General features: G+C 38.5%; 1 protein-coding gene across 19 annotated transcripts in view; it reads left to right on the forward strand.

The window, feature by feature from the left end:
- Positions 1-17,677, forward strand: part of DMD (dystrophin) — a 2,843,071-nt gene that overhangs the window by 2,151,362 nt on the left and 674,032 nt on the right. For all 19 annotated transcript variants that reach the window (XM_079909736.1, XM_079909735.1, XM_079909718.1 and 16 more), the window contains one exon: positions 7,620-7,852. In XM_079909736.1, coding sequence (XP_079765862.1) covers positions 7,620-7,852 — 233 coding nt within the window. The remainder of the gene's footprint in view (positions 1-7,619; positions 7,853-17,677) is intronic.

The following is a 17,677-nucleotide window of genomic DNA, read 5'->3' on the forward strand; positions in this document are numbered from 1 at the left end:
AGAGAAGCACTTAATTTCACTTAATCTGTAATTTGAGGTGTAAGAGAGCACAAACTTGGATAGGCATAAAGGATGTCCACTACAAATGCTAAGCAAGTGTATAAACCATACACACACCCATGCACACACATACCCACCCACCCCCAAAACACACACACAGGAAGAGGAGGGGAGGAGAGAGACTGAGAAAGAGAGAAATTAAAAACCCTTTCAGTTAGTGATTCTCAACCAGAGGCAATTTCCCGGCCTTCAGAGGACACTTGATAATGTCTGAAAACGTGTTTGGTTATCAAAAGTGGGATGGTGCTCTGACCAAGGATACTGATAAACATCCCACAATGCACAGGACAGCCACCCACAGCAAAGACTTATATGTGCCAAAATATCAACAGTGCTAAGGTTGAGAAACACTGCTTTTTACTGAGTGCATGTATGAAGAATTTATATAATGTGAGTTATGAATCCATATATGAGTAAGAATTCATATATGAAAATTAGAAGATGCAAACTAAAAAGGGGGAAGGGAAGGGTTATTTCTATCTTCAAATTAGTGAAGAAAGGATGCAAGTTTGCGTGAAGTCAGATTGGAGATATTTCTCAAGAATGATATCTGCCTTGTGGGAGGAAGCCAGATTCACTTGATTTTTATAACCTATATTTTTATGACTAGTTCAAGGTGATCTTCTCTCCCTAATTAGAATGGATATTAGATTATTTTGTGGATACTATATATTATAAGCTATAGCTCTTGGATTCAAAAGTATTTGAGTACTTAATAATTTTTATATATTGAGTGGGACATGTAGGAGAAGTATCTGATGATCATATCAGTCTTAGAAATAGGTGTAATGGTTAAGCACACTGTCTTGGCATTGTCACTTGTTAATGTGAGATCCTGAGCAAAGTATTTTACCTTTTAGTAAGATGGGAATAATGGTAACCCTGAAAATCATTTGGTAAAAATTAAATAAAACAGGGGTTATAAGTAAACTTGCCTGGCGTACAGAAAACCCTGAGTAAACGATTGTGGTGATAGTGTGGGTGGTAATCTCTCTTCCAAGTAGCAGTGAATATTTCTTATTTGGATTATATTCTTAGTAGCAGAAAAGAACCAATTAAAAAATTATGAAGTAGCATCACTAAGCTTTCAAAGTCTATGGCTCTTACACCCAAAAAATCTGTTTCTAAAATCCAGAAGTATAGTTGTTTATCATGAATCTTTGACTTCCAGTTCTCTAGGACTCGTCCACGTATAGCACAAGCCCTTATTGTGCTAAAATGTAAATAATTGATGATAGTTGAATCATATATACTATTTCCTCTTTAGAATGATGAGAAAGAATATAGAGAAAAATAAATGTTTATGGGTTCACAACATTTGTTTCTAATTTTCCACATGTACCTACAGACTACAAATATTTAGAGGGAAGTGAGGTTCTTTTTGAGTCCATGCATGATTTCTAGTTTTGGTAACATGTACTTTCTTGTGCATGTTTCATTAAGCTACATGCCATCCTTTTAAATATTCAGAAAGAAAAATATTTTCCCATGTTGCTTACATGGAGATAGTTATTTTATCTATTGGTGATATGGATAAATAGCTAAAACAATCTTTCCTATAACTCTAGTATTAGATAGTAATTCAATTTAACCACATATACAAGATGGTACTTTTTAGATATCTGTGTTAATGTGGGTCCAATAATTTATCATTTCATCAGTTGACTGATTTTTCAAATATCAAAGTAAAAAAATTACCCACATTCATACAACAAAGCTAGAAATAAAATGTGTTCCTTGTTTTCTTATCAACCAAAGGAGACCTGTCAATTACAGAAAAATCACATGTGAATACTTCAAAGGAAGTATTCCAAACACATTGTGTGTTTTTTAAAACATTTAGTAGTTCCTCTAAAGCTCTAAGTAAAGCTATTAGTCTGACTAATCATGTACCCTCGAAACCAATTAAAATTTTAGACTAGAGAAATATTCTTAAAACACTTGAAAAAATGAGAGTTCCCTCCTGAAGCCAACACCTTTTAATCAACAAAATACTCAGAGCAAAGCTGTGGTTTGCAATAGTATATTACACCTAGTGTTACTCATGCTACTATTCTGGTGTGCCAAACTTGATTCCTTTCAGAAATTTTGAGTTTGACTTTTTGTATGCTTAACTGTGGAAGGAAAATACAATTTCTAGTAGAGTTATCTTAATTTTCTAATAAACACATGTGAAACACGTTATGCTACAATCATTAATAGTCAGACTATACAGGCTCTGTGTGTGTGTGTGTGTGTGTGTCTGTGTGTACGTGTACATATCTATTCACATACACACATATATATGATGTGTGTATCTATCTACCTGGCTTAGTGTTACACATTGTAATACATGTGGTTCTGACATGAATTGATTAACCAAGGGCACTAGCCCCTGTTGCTGGAGGGACGGTTAATAGTGTGACACCTTAAGGACTGTTTTCCGCCTAACCCCATGCTGGAAGAGATGCTTCTTCCATCGGACTTGAGAAGAATGACCTTGGTCTCGGTGATGGTTAAAGAAGCAGAGATTTGAAGCAGCCATTCCTAGGGCCAACTCCTTGCAACCCTGGACAGTGGCCTGAGGCAAGAGGCAGACATCCAGGCAAGCCGATCAAACTGTACGGGCGTTAAACGGGGGCACGGAGGAAAGGATCCCTACCGGCGAGAGGGGAAGCCATTTTCCATGCTCCTTAAGGAAGAGAACCTGGAAACCCATCCTGGAACTTCGTGCTTAAGATTCTGTGTAGTCGTTTATGTATCCTGACTCCTTCCCTGATGAGGGTTATGGGTTGAGAGAACTCTCAACAAATCCTCTTTCCATCTTTTAAATGATGGAGTTAACAGGAAACTCCCATGGGATGACGAAATATCCCTGCCTGACCCTTGGTGTCAAGATTCTGTGGCTCAGTCTGGACAAAACCACTTAAACTGCCTCCTTACAGATCCGACCAGCCCACACTTTACCTCATGAGGTGATTTGCTTATGTTTCTAGTAAAAGGACAGTGGAAAAGAAGCAACCTAATTTTTTTTTCTCTTTAGCTAAAAGTAGAGGCATCTGAATATGCAGTATGAGTCAATATATGATATACATAATAAAATATGATAAATGTTCTCAGGACCTCAGGCTTCCCTGGTGGCACAGTGGTTAAGAATCCGCCTGCCAGTGCAGGGGACACGGGTTCGAGCCCTGGTCTGGGAAGATCCCACATGCCTCAGGGCAACTAAGCCTGTGCACCACAACTACTGAGCCTGTGCTCTAGAGCCTGCAAGCCACAACTACTGAGCCCACGCACCTAGAGCCCGTGCTCCACAAGAGAAGCCACAGCAATGAGACGGCCGCGCACTGCAGTGAAGAGTAGCCTCCGCTTGCCGCAACTAGAGAAAGCCGCACACAGCAACAAAGAACCAAAGTAGCCAAAAATAAATAAATAAAATAAATAAATTTATTTAAAAAAATGTTCTCAGGACCTCAAAATTTTTCCATTGAAGCATCTTGCTTAATAAAAAAATTAAAGTATGTGCACATACATGGATCTAGAGACAAGTCTTTTTAGGACGAATGAAATATTTCAAGTAGTGCTGTAGATAGAATTGACCCTAATAAAATGTGTGTAATAGATGGAGATTAGCCTCTTGCTACTTCATGATATAGCACTTTTTTTCTCTAGGAGACCCAAAGTTTCTGGAGTTTAGAACCCAGCTCTCAAGTACTATCAGCTACCCTCTAGCCATATTACAAATAAAATGAAAATTCCCCAACCCTAATAATGGTGCAAGATTTTGTTCTTCCTAGTGATGGTTAGATTTCAGTAATAAAATGTTAAGGATTCAAAGTGTTTAAGACCCGAAAGAATGGTGTAATTCTATGCCTCATAGAGATTTTTAGTTATGAACTTACCCTGGTCCTCCACAAAACATAGAAATCTAGAGTTGGTATTTGAAGAGGAATTGAGACTTTTGTCTGGGGAAGGGAGAGGAGTTTTCAAGAAGAATATAGAGCATATGGAAGGGCACGAAAGGGTGAGATGGTCTGTGCTCATGGGAGAATGCCATATAGAGACTGAGGTGTGGGGAAGCATGGGAAGAATGGAGGGAGATGAAGCTGGAGTATGAAGTCTGGTTCTAAGAGCACAGGACCTGGAAAGCCGTGCTAATTTAGAAAGTGAGCGGCCAATAAACATTGAGCAGCAAAAGGGAAAGGAGGAGGAAAAAACACACACATACACATGCTAGGAGGTGACTTAACATATCGATTCATAAAATACTAATTAGAACAATTCCATGTGATTGGTACTGTTTTCTTCATTATGCGGGTAAATGATCTGAGGTTCAGAAAAGTTCAGTTTAGCAAGCATGGTATAATCCCTTACCTCCAGATGCCTGTAATCTTGTCCAAGATTGTATATCTAGGAAATGGTAAGACCAGCTCTCTGTGAGGGAAGTACTATTATAATCTCCATTTTAAAGAGGAGTAAATGGAGATTCAGGGAGGTTAAGTAACCTGCCTAGGGTTACACAGCTAAAACATGGCAGAGCAAGGGTTTAAATCCATCATTCTAGCCTTAGATAGTCTGTTTTATACTCTGCTTCTTGATCCAGTGTTGTTTCCTGCTTTTCTCCCCTTGATAGAAAAGTAGGGAACATAAGAATTCATTGGTTCTATTTTCTCCCTTTAATATTTGACTTTCCATTGCCTTCCCCAAGCAGTGGCTCATTATTTTCTTGTTCTTAAAATAGCTAAAATCACCTAAACAGCAAGAGCCTTGGCATGTTCTGTGTTCTAGGCTTCGAGAAACTGTCTTTAGATGTTCTCTTTTAGCACTCGCCTTGGATAGAAGGCCTCTAAGTTTACTGAAAATCTTGCTGTGCATAGACTTTTTTGTTTGTTTCATTCATTTATTCAGAGGTCATTAATTGAGCATCTTCTAGATTCTAGAACCTGTGGGAGGTGCAGAAGATAAAGCAGTGAGCAAAATGGAAAGTTTCTCCTCCCTTCCCCATTGGTAGAAAGCTGTTTTCAGGTGTTGAGGACTGGAGGAGACAAGACCAGCCATGTCCTGACTGACCGGTCCACAAATCAGATCCTTTGCCCATGACCAGGGCACAGATGGCAGCATTGCTCTGCCTCTCAGCTCTCCTCTGAATCTGTTTCAGCTGTCTTTCTACTTGGTGACACTTTTTCCTCATTGGAGAATTTTGTGATTTATCATCCCAATATTAACTGTACTTTTTAGTCATCTTAAAACGTTCTGTTTTTCGATCTCTGGTCCTAGCCTTTCTTTTCAATAGACTTTTCCCTCCGCCCCCCCCCCATGTGTTTTCCAGAAAACAGTTGAAGTCTGATGATTCTCTGCATTCTCGTCCTTCACTGTAGAGAAATTTAAGATGATGTGATAATTTCCACTTCATTAAACACTTCTTTGTTGGTCAGAAGCAAGTCTAGAGAAAAAAATCGCATTCCTTCTTTCTTTTGAGGATGAATTTTTCAATGTCAAGTTAAAAAAAAAAAAAAACCTTGTCTGACACTTCCCAGAACCTTGAAATCCTCCTAAAATACTGTATGTTGCCTGAGTATCTGTTGTTATCTATTTTCAGAACAATTTGTCCATATTTCCTAGTCAGCTAGACATTCCACAGTTAGCTCCTACAGTGATATTTTAATTTAGCTCTCTTTTCATCCACACCCATGCATTCTCTCCAGGGATTCAGCTCCTCTCTTGGAATCCCTTTTAAGATTGCCAGATCCTATTGGCTCCCATGCTTTCTCCTACTAGACTGTTGGATCACAAGATGCTATTTCTGCTTCAAATTATGTTTCATTCTTTCTAGAAAAAAGCCTCAGAGTAGTGAGATAGCTTTGGGAAACTATTTCTTCTCTGTCTCCTCAGTATCATTGTCCTTCAGTCATTACTTCTTGGCATTAGTTTTTTATTCCATCTGACACCTCACTTTTTTTCTTTCTACCTTGTTCAAGATTATTTCTTCCATCTGTCGGAACCTCTTGTTCTCCTCAAGAAGCTTGAGAGACAAGAGACTTTCCTCCATTTCTTTCATCATCTTCTCTAACAAAAAGACAACCTTAAAAAGGCAGAAAGTAATATAACCATGAAAAGTAATTTATGGCTACCTCAGAATGGAATGCCCGTACGGCACATTTTCTTCATGTTTCTAGAACAGTTCTCTTGTCATCCGTGCCTCTCAGGCTTCCCGTTGACATGCTGTGTTTTGCAGCTTTCCCTCAAAGCTTCCCTTCTGAACTATATAGGCCACTCCTTCTCTACTACCAGTCTCCTGGATATATTAGGCTCCAGAGGCCATTGGCTATAAACTGACCTGACGTTTCTTGCCCTTCTTCACGCACCTTCGATAATCCAGCTGTTGGTATTTAGTATCAATTCACACCAGCAAATTCAGCCCCCTTCAGTACATATAGGGCCACACAAGACCTTTGACTGAGTTTTCCCCAAATATTTTACGTATTTCGACCCGTTATCTCTAACTTCTTACCATATTTGTTATCACTGTGCTTCTTATTTATCAGATATTTATAAAAATAGTAATACCTAACAGTATTACCTACTAGTGTCTGGAACTATGCTAATATTTTCCTGTTATTTTTCTGGTATTGTTCTGTGTACATTTCTTGTATTAGTCATTGAATCTGTACAACTGCCCCTTTGACATTTATCCTGTCATTATCCCTCCTTGCTGAAGAGAAAACTTGAAATTTAGAGAAGTTTAGTAACTTAACCAAGGTCACAGACTTCCTAAGACAGAGAAGGATTCTCTCCCAGGTGTTTTCACTCCAGAACTTCAGATCTTAACTGTTACCATGTGCTACCTTACACTATAGTGTTCATCACTATTCATATTAATTTAATATTTCTTAATAACCTTGAAACAGTGTTTCACTATCCAAGTGGAAAAACTTTCCTAGCTCTGCTTTTCCAAAAATAATGTAGCTTGGGTTTTCTTCACTGCTAGTCACTTTATTACCAGTCTGAAAGAAAAGGAAAAAATATATAAGCTGCTCCCAGTATAAAATACAGAGCAAAGACAAGAACATTTCATTGGCTTTGATTTCCCTAGAGTCCACCTCCAAACTAATTTACTTCCTATTCAAGGAAATCATAAGTTCGAATTAAGATCTTATCCAATCTTTACTTTTTTCTTCCCCTTGAATGAAAAAAATAAGTAAAACTTATTCACCTGGCAAAGCCTGAATACTTTATATTTTTCTTTACCGATTCCACAACCTGTATAATTGTTATTGAGAAGGACTTTTTAAATTAAATCAGTTGCTCAGCCATGATGATAATCAAAATCAGTTTGAAGGATTGTTAAATATGTATTAATGAAAAGTTGGAAACTTTGAATTTTTCTATCGTGGTACTATATAAAGTATCCACATTAGGATACTTTATAAATTGTGCTTATAATTTTAAAATTATAATGTCATAAATAATACTTTGGCTCAAATTGTTACACCTAAATTAGTTTTATTATTATTGAAATTGGCTTCTTGTGTTTCTAATTTTTCTTTTTTTCTTTTTTCCTTTTTGAAAAAAAAATTTAGCTCCTAGTCAGACTGTCACTCTGGTGACACAACCTGTGGTTACCAAGGAAACTGCCGTCTCCAAACTAGAAATGCCATCTTCCTTGCTGTTGGAGGTACCTGCTCTGGCAGATTTCAACCGGGTTTGGACAGAACTTACCGACTGGCTGTCTCTGCTTGATCGTGTTATAAAATCACAGAGGGTGATGGTGGGTGATCTCGAAGACATCAACGAGATGATCATCAAGCAGAAGGTATGGGGGAAAAAAGAGAAGGGCTGGCAGAGGTTTATCTTTAAAGTGAAGATTTTCCACAAGTCATTTCCCACCAGTTTTTAGGTAGCTTTTCTCTGTGAGCCAACACACTACTCTCTCTACTCTGTTTGGTCTAAGTATGATCAAGGAAACAAATGAATGCAGTTGTCTAAAACAACCATAAATTACAAAGGAATAATACAAGTAAAAAAGCTTAGCCCTTAAAGTATAGTTGGCTTAATTAAATTCACTAAACATCTGGTATTTTTAAAACCTATTTTATATCAAATAAATAGCTCATTCGAGCTGTCTACATTTGAAGTGTTTGTTTTGGCACTCTGCAGCCATAATATATTACAGAATCGAATATAATAATCTGGGAATTGGTTGTTCACTCTTCTGAGTCGTCCATGCCAATTCTCCTCCTCCAGTGATAAGGATAATTGAAAATAAGCTCCAAATAAAAAAAGAGAAAAGTAACAAAACATAATATATTTTTAAATACCTTAGATCTTAATATTCGTATTTATTTAATGCCATACTCAAGTAAGCATGTTTTTAATACGATTGCATTTCTCAGCCTCATTGGAATCCATTCTGCAAAATTACGACATCAATGAGAAGCATCAGAATATACTGACATAAATACGGTTTACTTAGCTAAAACAAATATACTATATATCTTTTATATTTCTGAATGAATAAGAAAAGTAGATTTGAAAGGTTTATATGCTATAGTTTTTTCACTTGTAAATGATGTTCAAGTCTTTTCTAAAGAAGTAATAAATTGTACTGAAGTTGTTTAGAAATACTTTTTGAAAAAACAGGGACTAGGGCAGACAGATTTCTTTTTAAAATGAACTTCAGCAATTCAGTAGGAATGAAAATAATTTAATAGTAAACAACCTGCATTTAAAGTGTCTTGATCTTAGACTCAGAGGACCTGAATTCAGTGGTCTTTTTTTTTTTTTTTTTTTTTTTTTTTTTTTTTGGCGGTACGCGGGCCTCTCACTGTTGTGGCCTCTCCCATTGCGGAGCACAGGCTCCGGATGCGCAGGCTCAGCGGCCATGGCTCACGGGCCCAGCCGCTCTGCGACATGTGGGATCTTCCCAGGCCGGGGCACCAACCCGTGTCCCCTGCGTCGGCAGGCAGACTCTCAGCCACTGCGCCACCAGGGAAGCCCCAGTGGTCTTTTTTTGTCATTTGCAAATGGCATGATTGTGGTCAAATCATGCTCTGGATCTTGGTTTCCTCTTCTAGGTACAAGGCACAAAGGATTCACATATACCATAGTGTTGGAGATGTGTGAATATAAAGATATGTAAATATTATATAAATATGTATGTATAGTTTGTTTTACTACTGCTTTATAACAAGTATTAGTAGCCAAATTTTTCCAAAAAAGCAACCGAAGCTCATAGATGTCATACTCCTAATAAGTAGCAGAGCAAATATTCAAATCCAGGTCTGTTTGGGGCCTAAGCCTGTGTTCTTACTACGTATACTGCCTGCCAGTATTAACTGTAAATGTGGCTACCATTTGGTGATATATGTGTATTTGAATATATAGTGTATGTGAGACACAAAGCTAAGCATTTTACAATTGCAGTGTGCTGATACATAAAGAAACAAGAGGTACATTCTTTCACAGTATCATATTGAGCTATTCCAGTACTTCCGGGACTATTCCTAACCAGAGGAGACAGTATGTTATGATGTTTAAAGCATGGGCTTTGAAATTAGATTGTATGGGTTTAAAGTTTGGCTCCTCTACTGTAGCTGTGTGACCTTGGGTAAGTTATTCAACCTCCCTGAACCTGAGGTCATCTATCTATACAATGTGGATAATGATACTGTCTTCCTTATAGGTGGTCATGAGGATTAAATTAGGTAGTACATGAAAATGCTTCCCACCTTGCCTTGATTACTGCAAGTATTCAACTAATGTTAGTAATTAATATTAGGTGCTAAGCAAACTATGTAAGTCTGCCTATTCATGGTATTTGTGTTGTGCAAACTGTACGTCATATAATAATATTACACGAAAATAAGAGCTCATTTCCACACCTGGACCCCATTCTGCTAATGACATTATGGCCTCCTGTAAAAGACACTAGATACTAGAGTGGGAAAGATAATTCACACTCCTTTGTAAAATGTTTGATGCCTCTTCAAAGTGGTAGTCTTTAACTACAGGTCCAAAAGTAATTCAGAGGAGAAGTTCAAGTGCCATGTCTAGGGTCACAGAAAGCCAGTACAGTTGTCAGTCACACAAGGGATTGGTTCTGGAATCCACCATGGATAACAAAATCTGCAGATACTCAAGTCCCATAGTTGGCCCTCCATATCCGTGGACTCTGCACTGTGGATTCTGCATCTGCAGATACGGGGGGCTGATTGTATTTTTATTGAAAAAAAAATCCCCGTGGAATTGGACTTGCATAGTTCAAACCTGTGTTATTCAAGGGTCAACTGTATTATAAATGTTCACACACACACATACACACACACATACACACACACATATACACCTGTAATCTCTCTTCTCTTGCTAAATAGTGGGGATGATTTTCCTACTTCTTCCCCTTACATTAAAAAAAATTATAAAGATATTGTCAATTCCTGCCTTGTATAGCTACAGTCACTAAATGGTCAGTAAAATGACCCTAAATAAACATTAAACAAATGTGTGTGTGTGGAGGGTTATAAAAAAGAGAGGTGAGTTTGGGGAAGTATTAATTGTAATATCAGGGAAGAAATATTTCCTCTATGTAGAGTTTTAAATAAAGCAATTCTAATTTTACTGTTTGAGGTGTGAGAAACGATGCAGTGTTCCATCTGTGCTTTATAAACTGTAAAACGCTATCAATGTCTATTTACTCATATATTCTTTTAGTAAATTTTTATTGAGCGACTACTAAGTGCCTGGGAAATACAGAGTTAGACAAGATAGGAATGCACAGATTAAAGAAGATGATGGGAATAAAAAGCAATAATAGCACTGTGATAGAAATAAATTTCAGGATAATACCTAGCACATATTTAGCGCTAATGATGCTAGTCACTGATCTAAATGATTTGTGTGTATCACTTAATGCTTACAACAACACTGTGAGATTTATACTAAAGCGCAGTGAGTGCTTGTGTAAGTAATGTTGTAAGTAACTTGCTCAACGTCAAGTAGTAAAAAGCTAGCAATGAGATTTGAACCTAAGCAGTCTGGTTCTAGAATCCCCACCCTCAGATGCCGTAGTTTTTCACTTCCCTGGGAATCCTTGGGCAATGCTCTAGGGACTTACTTCATGGAGAGGGCATCTAACTAAGCCAAGGAGGAGAAGAGATGTCAGGAAAAGCTTCTTGAAGAAGATAAAACCTAAGCGAAGCATTAAAGAACAACTTGGAATTAACCAGGTAGATAAAATGACAAAGGCGATCCTGGCAGAAGGAACTGTGCTTTTCACTGAAGTAAACAGTGCAGTATGTGATAGAAATTGTGATTCCATCTGGCTGAAACTAAGGGGATGAGGAAGAAATTTATGAGGTTGCATAGAGAAGGGTAGGACTAAAAAATGGGTACCCTTCCTTGCCAGACTAAGGAGGGTTTTTAAAATAAATTATAATTGACATACAATATTATAATAGTTTCAGGTGTATAACCTAGTGATTTGATATTTTTATCTGTTATAAATTTGTATGATTTAATGCGTTAATCCGTTATAAAATAAGCCACCATACAGAACTATTACAATACAGACTAAGGAGTTTTGATTATGGCCTGCAGGTGGTAACAATCTGAAAGGATTTTAAACAGAGAAGTAAAATAGTCAAATGTAGTGTAGTTGCATATTAGGTAGGTTTCTCTCCATGCAAGCAAGGGAAAGTATCCTCTGATTAAATCAGGCAGAAAGTAAACACTGTTAATTAGCTTGAAGGCAATGGAAAAAGACCTAGAAAAAGAAAACGGACCTGAGTATGCCTGGGCATTTAGCTAGCAGGTACTACTTGAGTCTCTTTGTGATCCTCTTTTGCTTTATACTGTGTAACTGTTCAAAATTTAAAGTCCTGGGAGGAGTCCAGTTGACCATGCTTGGGTCACACCCCCATCTCTTAGCTAGAGGAGAGCAGAGAACACTGATTTAAAACGCTTTCCTTCCAAAGCTCCTTACACTGGGGGAGAGATCATTTCCTCACCCCTCCTCCCAATGTAAGCAATATGTTTATCTGTTTTAACTTTGCAATATGGAGACCTGAAATAAAACTATTTATGTCCCAGTACTCTAAATATAAGTTTGTTTGACACCTGCACATACAGTAGTTGGTTCTCAAAAATATGTAGATTGTGAGGGAGCTTCAAGATGGCAGAAGAGTAAGACGGGGAGATCACCTTCCTCCCCACAGATATACCAGAAATACATCTACACGTGGAACAACTCCTACAGAACACCTACCGAACGCTGGCAGAAGACCTCAGACCTCCCAAAAGGCAAGAAACTCCCCACGTACCCGGGTAGGGCAAAAGAAAAAACACAGACAAAAGAATAGGGACGGGACCTGCACCAGTGGGAGGGAGCTGTGAAGGAGGAAAGGTGTTCACACACTAGGAAGCCCGTTCGCGCGCGGAGACTGCGGGTGGCGGAAGGGGGAGCTTCGGAGCCGCGGAGGAGAGCGCAGCAACAGGGGTGCGGAGGACAAAAGTTAGAGATTCCCGCACAGAGGATCGGTGCCGACCAGCACTCACCAGCCGGAGAGGCTTGTCTGCTCACCCGCCCGGGCGGGCGGGGCTGGGAGCTGAGGCTCGGGCTTCGGAGCTTAGATCCCAGGGAGAGGACTGGGGTTGGCTGCGTGAACACAGCCTGAAGGGGGCTAGTGCACCACAGCTAGCCAGGAGGGAGTCCGGGAAAATGTCTGGACCTGCCTAAGAGTCAAGAGACTTTTTCTTGCCTCTTTGTTTCCTGGTGCGAGGAGATGGGATTAAGAGCGCAGCTTAAAGGAGCTCCAGAGACTGGCTCGAGCCGCGGCTATCAGCGCGGACCACAGAGACGGGCATGGGATGCTAAGGCCGCTGCTGCCGCCACCAAGAAGCCTGTGTGCGAGCACAGGTCACTCTCCACACCCCTCTTCCAGGGAGCCTGTGCAGCCCGCCACTGCCAGTGTCCCGGGATCCAGGGACAACTTCCCCGGGAGAACGCACGTCGCGCCTCAGGCTGGTGCAACGTCACGCTGGCCTCTACCGCTGCAGGCTCGCCCTGCATCCCTACCCCACCCTCCGCCTGGCCTGAGTGAGCCAGAGCCCCCGAATCACGGGCTCCTTTAACCCCGTCCTGTCTGAGTGAAGAAAAGCCGCCCTCAGGCAACCAACACGCACAGGCGGAGCCGAATCCAAAGCTGAACCCCGGGAGCTGTGAGAACAAAGAAGACAAAGGGAAATATCTCCCAGCAGCCTCAGGAGCAGCGGGATTAAGTCTCCACAATCAACTTGATGTACCCTGCATCTGTGGAATACCTGAATAGACAACGAATCAAACCAAATTCAGGAGGTGGACTTCGGGAGCAATGATGTATATGTTTTTTTTTTTCCTTTTTCTTTTTTTATGAGTGTGTATGTGTATGCTTCTGTGTGAGATTTTGTCTGTATAGCTTTGCTTTTACCATTTGTGCTAGGGTTCTGTCTGTCTGGTTTTTTGTTGTTGTTGTTGTTTGGGTTTTTTTTTAAAGTATAGTTTGAGCATTTGTTATCATTAGTTGATTTGTTTTTTAGTTTGGTTGCTCTCTTCTTTCTTTTTAATTTTTTTTATTACTTAAAAATTTTTTAAATTATTTTAATAACTTTATTTTATTTTACTTTATTTTATTTTATTTTATTTTATCTTCTTCTTTCTCTCTTTCTTTATTTTCTCCCTTTTATTCTGAGCTGTGTGGATGACAGGCTCTTGGTGCTCCAGCCAGGCATCAGGGCTGTGCCTCTGGAGTGGGAGAGCCAAGTTCAGGACACTGGTCAACAAGAGACCTCCCAGCTCCAAGTAATATCAGACAGTGAAAATCTCCCAGAGATCTCCATCTCAACACCTACACCCAGCTCCACTCAATGACCAACAAGCTACAGTGCTGGCCACCCCATGCCAAACAACTAGCAAGAGAGGAACGCAACCCCATCCATTAGCAGAGAGGCTGCCTAAAATCATAATAAGGCCACAGACACCCCCAAACACACCACCAGACGTGGACCTGCCCACCAGAAAGACAAGATCCAGCCTCATCCACCAGAGCACAGCCACTAGTCCCCTCCACCAGGAAGCCTACACAACCCACTGAACCAACCTTAGCCACTGGGGACAGACACCAAAAACAACGGGAACTACGAACCTGCAGCCTGCAAAAAGGAGACCCCAAACACAGTAAGTTAAGCAAAATGAAAAGACAGAGAAACACACAGCAGATAAAGGAGCAAGGCAAAAACCCACCAGACCTAACAAATGAAGAGGAAATAGGCAGTCAACCTGAAAAAGAATTCAGAATAATGATAGTAAAGACGATCCAAAATCTTGGAAATAGAATAGAGAAAATACAAGAAACATCTAACAAGAAACTAGAAGAACTAAAGGGCAAACAAACAGTGATGAACATCACAGTAAATGAAATTAAAAATTCTCTAGAAGGAATCAATAGCAGAATAACTGAGGCAGAAGAACGTATAAGTGACCTGGAAGATAAAATAGTGGAAATAACGATGGCAGAGAAGAAGAAAGAAAAAGCAATGAAAAGAATTGAGGACAGTCTCAGAGACCTCTGGGACAACGTTAAATGCACCAACATTCGAATTATAGGGGTCCCAGAAGGAGAAGAGAAAAAGAAGGGGACTGAGAAAATATTTGAAGACATTTTAGTTGAAAACTTCCCTGATATGGGAAAGGAAATAGTTAATCAAGTCCAGGAAGTGCAGAGAGTCCCATACAGGATAAATCCAAGGAGAAACACGCCAAGACACATGTTAACCAAACTGTCAAAAATTAAATACAAAGAAAACATATTAAAAGCAGCAAGGTAAAAATAACACACGAGGGAATCCCCATAAGGTTAACAGCTGATCTTTCATCAGAAACTCTGCAAGCCAGAAGGGACTGGCAGGACATATTTAAAGTGATGAAGGAGAAAAACCTACAACCAAGATTACTCTACCCAGCAAGGATCTCATTCAGATTTGATGGAGAAATTAAAAGCTTTATAGACGAGCAAAAGCTAAGAGAATTCAGCACCACCAAACCAGTTTTACAAAAAATGCTATTGGAACTTCTCTAGGGGGGAAGGGAGGGAGATGCAAGAGAGAAGAGATATGGGGCATAAGTATATGTATAAGTGATCCATTTTGTTATAAAGCAGAAACTAACACACCATTGTAAAGCAATTATACTCCAATAAAGATGTTTACAAATAAATAAGTAATAAATAAATGATATCATGGAGATAAGTAATAAAAAGGATGCATTTATAGTACAACAAAATGTTATTCTTCGTTAATAATTAATAATTATTTTTCTCATTTCATAACATTCTAATCAATTTTGCTCCAAATATTGCAATAATGTCTCAATCTTCAATATATTGTTAAATATATTAGAGCTTTATATTTACACAGATTTCACAATAAAAAATTACAATATAAAAAATGTAAATTGCTTTATGCATAATGTGAATGAAATGTGATCAAGAAGATTCATTTTTAACAGAGATTAGAGCTGGGGGATTGTAATTGTAGCTGCAGAGCATCAGAAATTAGAGATGATGTAATAAAGTGTCATGACTCTGGGAAAACTTAGTTTCGAATTTATTAACTTCAGATCAAACTTTAGACATGCAGTGATTAAAATATAGTCCCCAGAAAGGGAATAAGGACACGGCCTGTGAATAAGTTAGCTTTTCATAGTTGTAGATCTTGAATTGAAAAATCACGCATTTGATACTAAGTTTCTGTTCTCCTTTAGCATAAGTTGTTTAATTAAATTCTTATTTTAGAAAACAGGGGGCTGCTACCATTTAGAAATGAAAATAACTTTTACTAAGTGAATTACATTAAGCAAAAAATAGAAGTTAAAATTACAACTGTAATTTTTAAAAGATTGTTAAATTTAGCCATTTAAAAAATTAAGCAACTCGACTGCTTAATTTTAGAGTAAAAATTATACCACTATATTGTAGAGGAATAGAGATGTGTGTGAAATATGCAAATTAAGCCTTTAAAAGTAAAACATACATGAAGCTCTAAGTTTATTTTCTAAAATTGTGAATTTATAGCAGAGGATGACTTGTAATTTATAGTTTAGTGTCAGAGAAATCTGATAAAAAAACTGCTTTTCCTATTTCATCACATGTTTAAGTAAAATAGCTCTGAAATAAAATTGTTGTGACAGTTATTCACAGTTTTCTTTTACTGACACAGTCTATCCAATGAAGGAGAAAATATGTCTAGAGTTTTTCTCTGAAAATTATGATTAAATATGACCCTTAGAGAAAGGAAAGAAGGAGAGACAGAGGAAGGAGAAGAGGGAAGGAAAGGAAGAAGAGGAGGGAAGGAAGGAGGGAAGAATAGGAAAAGTGGAAGGAGGGATGGAAGGTGAGAAGGAGAGAGAGAGGTTGGGGGTAGAGGGTTGTGGCTGGCAGATCTGGGGACAGGTTGTGGCAATGGATAACTGTAATGTTATCAATAGGTAGAATTTAGGTGGCCATTTGATATTGTTGTTTTTTCTACTACCAGTCTCTGATTGCCTGTGCTAAATGAATTATAGTCTTTTTTCAAGTCATCTTGGCCAGGTGTTCAGGGTAATTCACCACTAAATCTGAGCCACAGGCACTTGTATTGAATAAAGAATCGGCAAAGAGTTTTAGCCTCTAATAAGACCTCTCCAGATTGGCGTTGAGACAAATTGGCCAATCTGGACAAGATGATAATAGCATTGTTCAAGATTCACTTTTAGCTGCACATTATACTGCTACCTGGGAGATTTCATTATCCAAAAATCGAACAAGCAGTCTTAGTGGGTACAGTGTATATTTAAATGGGAGATAATTACTTGGATGTGCTTAATTTTTTTATTGTTAGGGTCAAAGTCTTTAATAAAAATTCTACGATTATTTTTTAAACTCTGGCTATATCTACACAAAGAGCAATTGAATGGCTCCAGAATCATTCTGATTATAACTTTTGTTGAATAAATTCAGCCACAATCTGATGACAAAAGAACTTGTCTAGCATGGACTTAGAAGGATTAGTGGAACAATGTGGGGGGGAAATGGCACTGATTGTTTAAACTAAAAACAAAACACAATGTTTCTTGGTATTATTCTATTGCCATGAGCGTAGCAGAAAAGTGGGTATTACAAATAGTTTTTCCCTCATTCAATCAATGAGAAAGGTTACAGACAATGTAGTAACATGGTCTACGGTCACTTAGTGAATGTAGATGCCCTAACATAAATACAGACCTCGTGGGAAATAGATGTTTCTTCTTTTTGTTTTTCTGTGAGCCCCACCACGCCCCTTCTTAAACATCTCCTCATTTCTCCACCAAAGTTATAACAGAACAAACTAAAGCTAAACAGTTTATTTCCATTGGTATCCAACGGATTTCACAAGTTAGATGACAGTCATCTTAGTGTGAGGAGATTGATGATTCTGTTTTTCTCTTTTCTCAAACAACCATTCAGCCCTGATCATCTCATCTGTTCATTTCTGCACAACCTTGTTTAAGAAGCACCTTACCAGAGTTTGTTGTCTTTCTATATATGGAAGGTGTATGTTGCATTCTACAAAGAATAATGTTGTACTATGT

Source organism: Stenella coeruleoalba (assembly GCF_951394435.1).
Source record: "Stenella coeruleoalba genome assembly, chromosome: X".
In the NCBI taxonomy this organism is placed as follows: domain Eukaryota; kingdom Metazoa; phylum Chordata; class Mammalia; order Artiodactyla; family Delphinidae; genus Stenella; species Stenella coeruleoalba.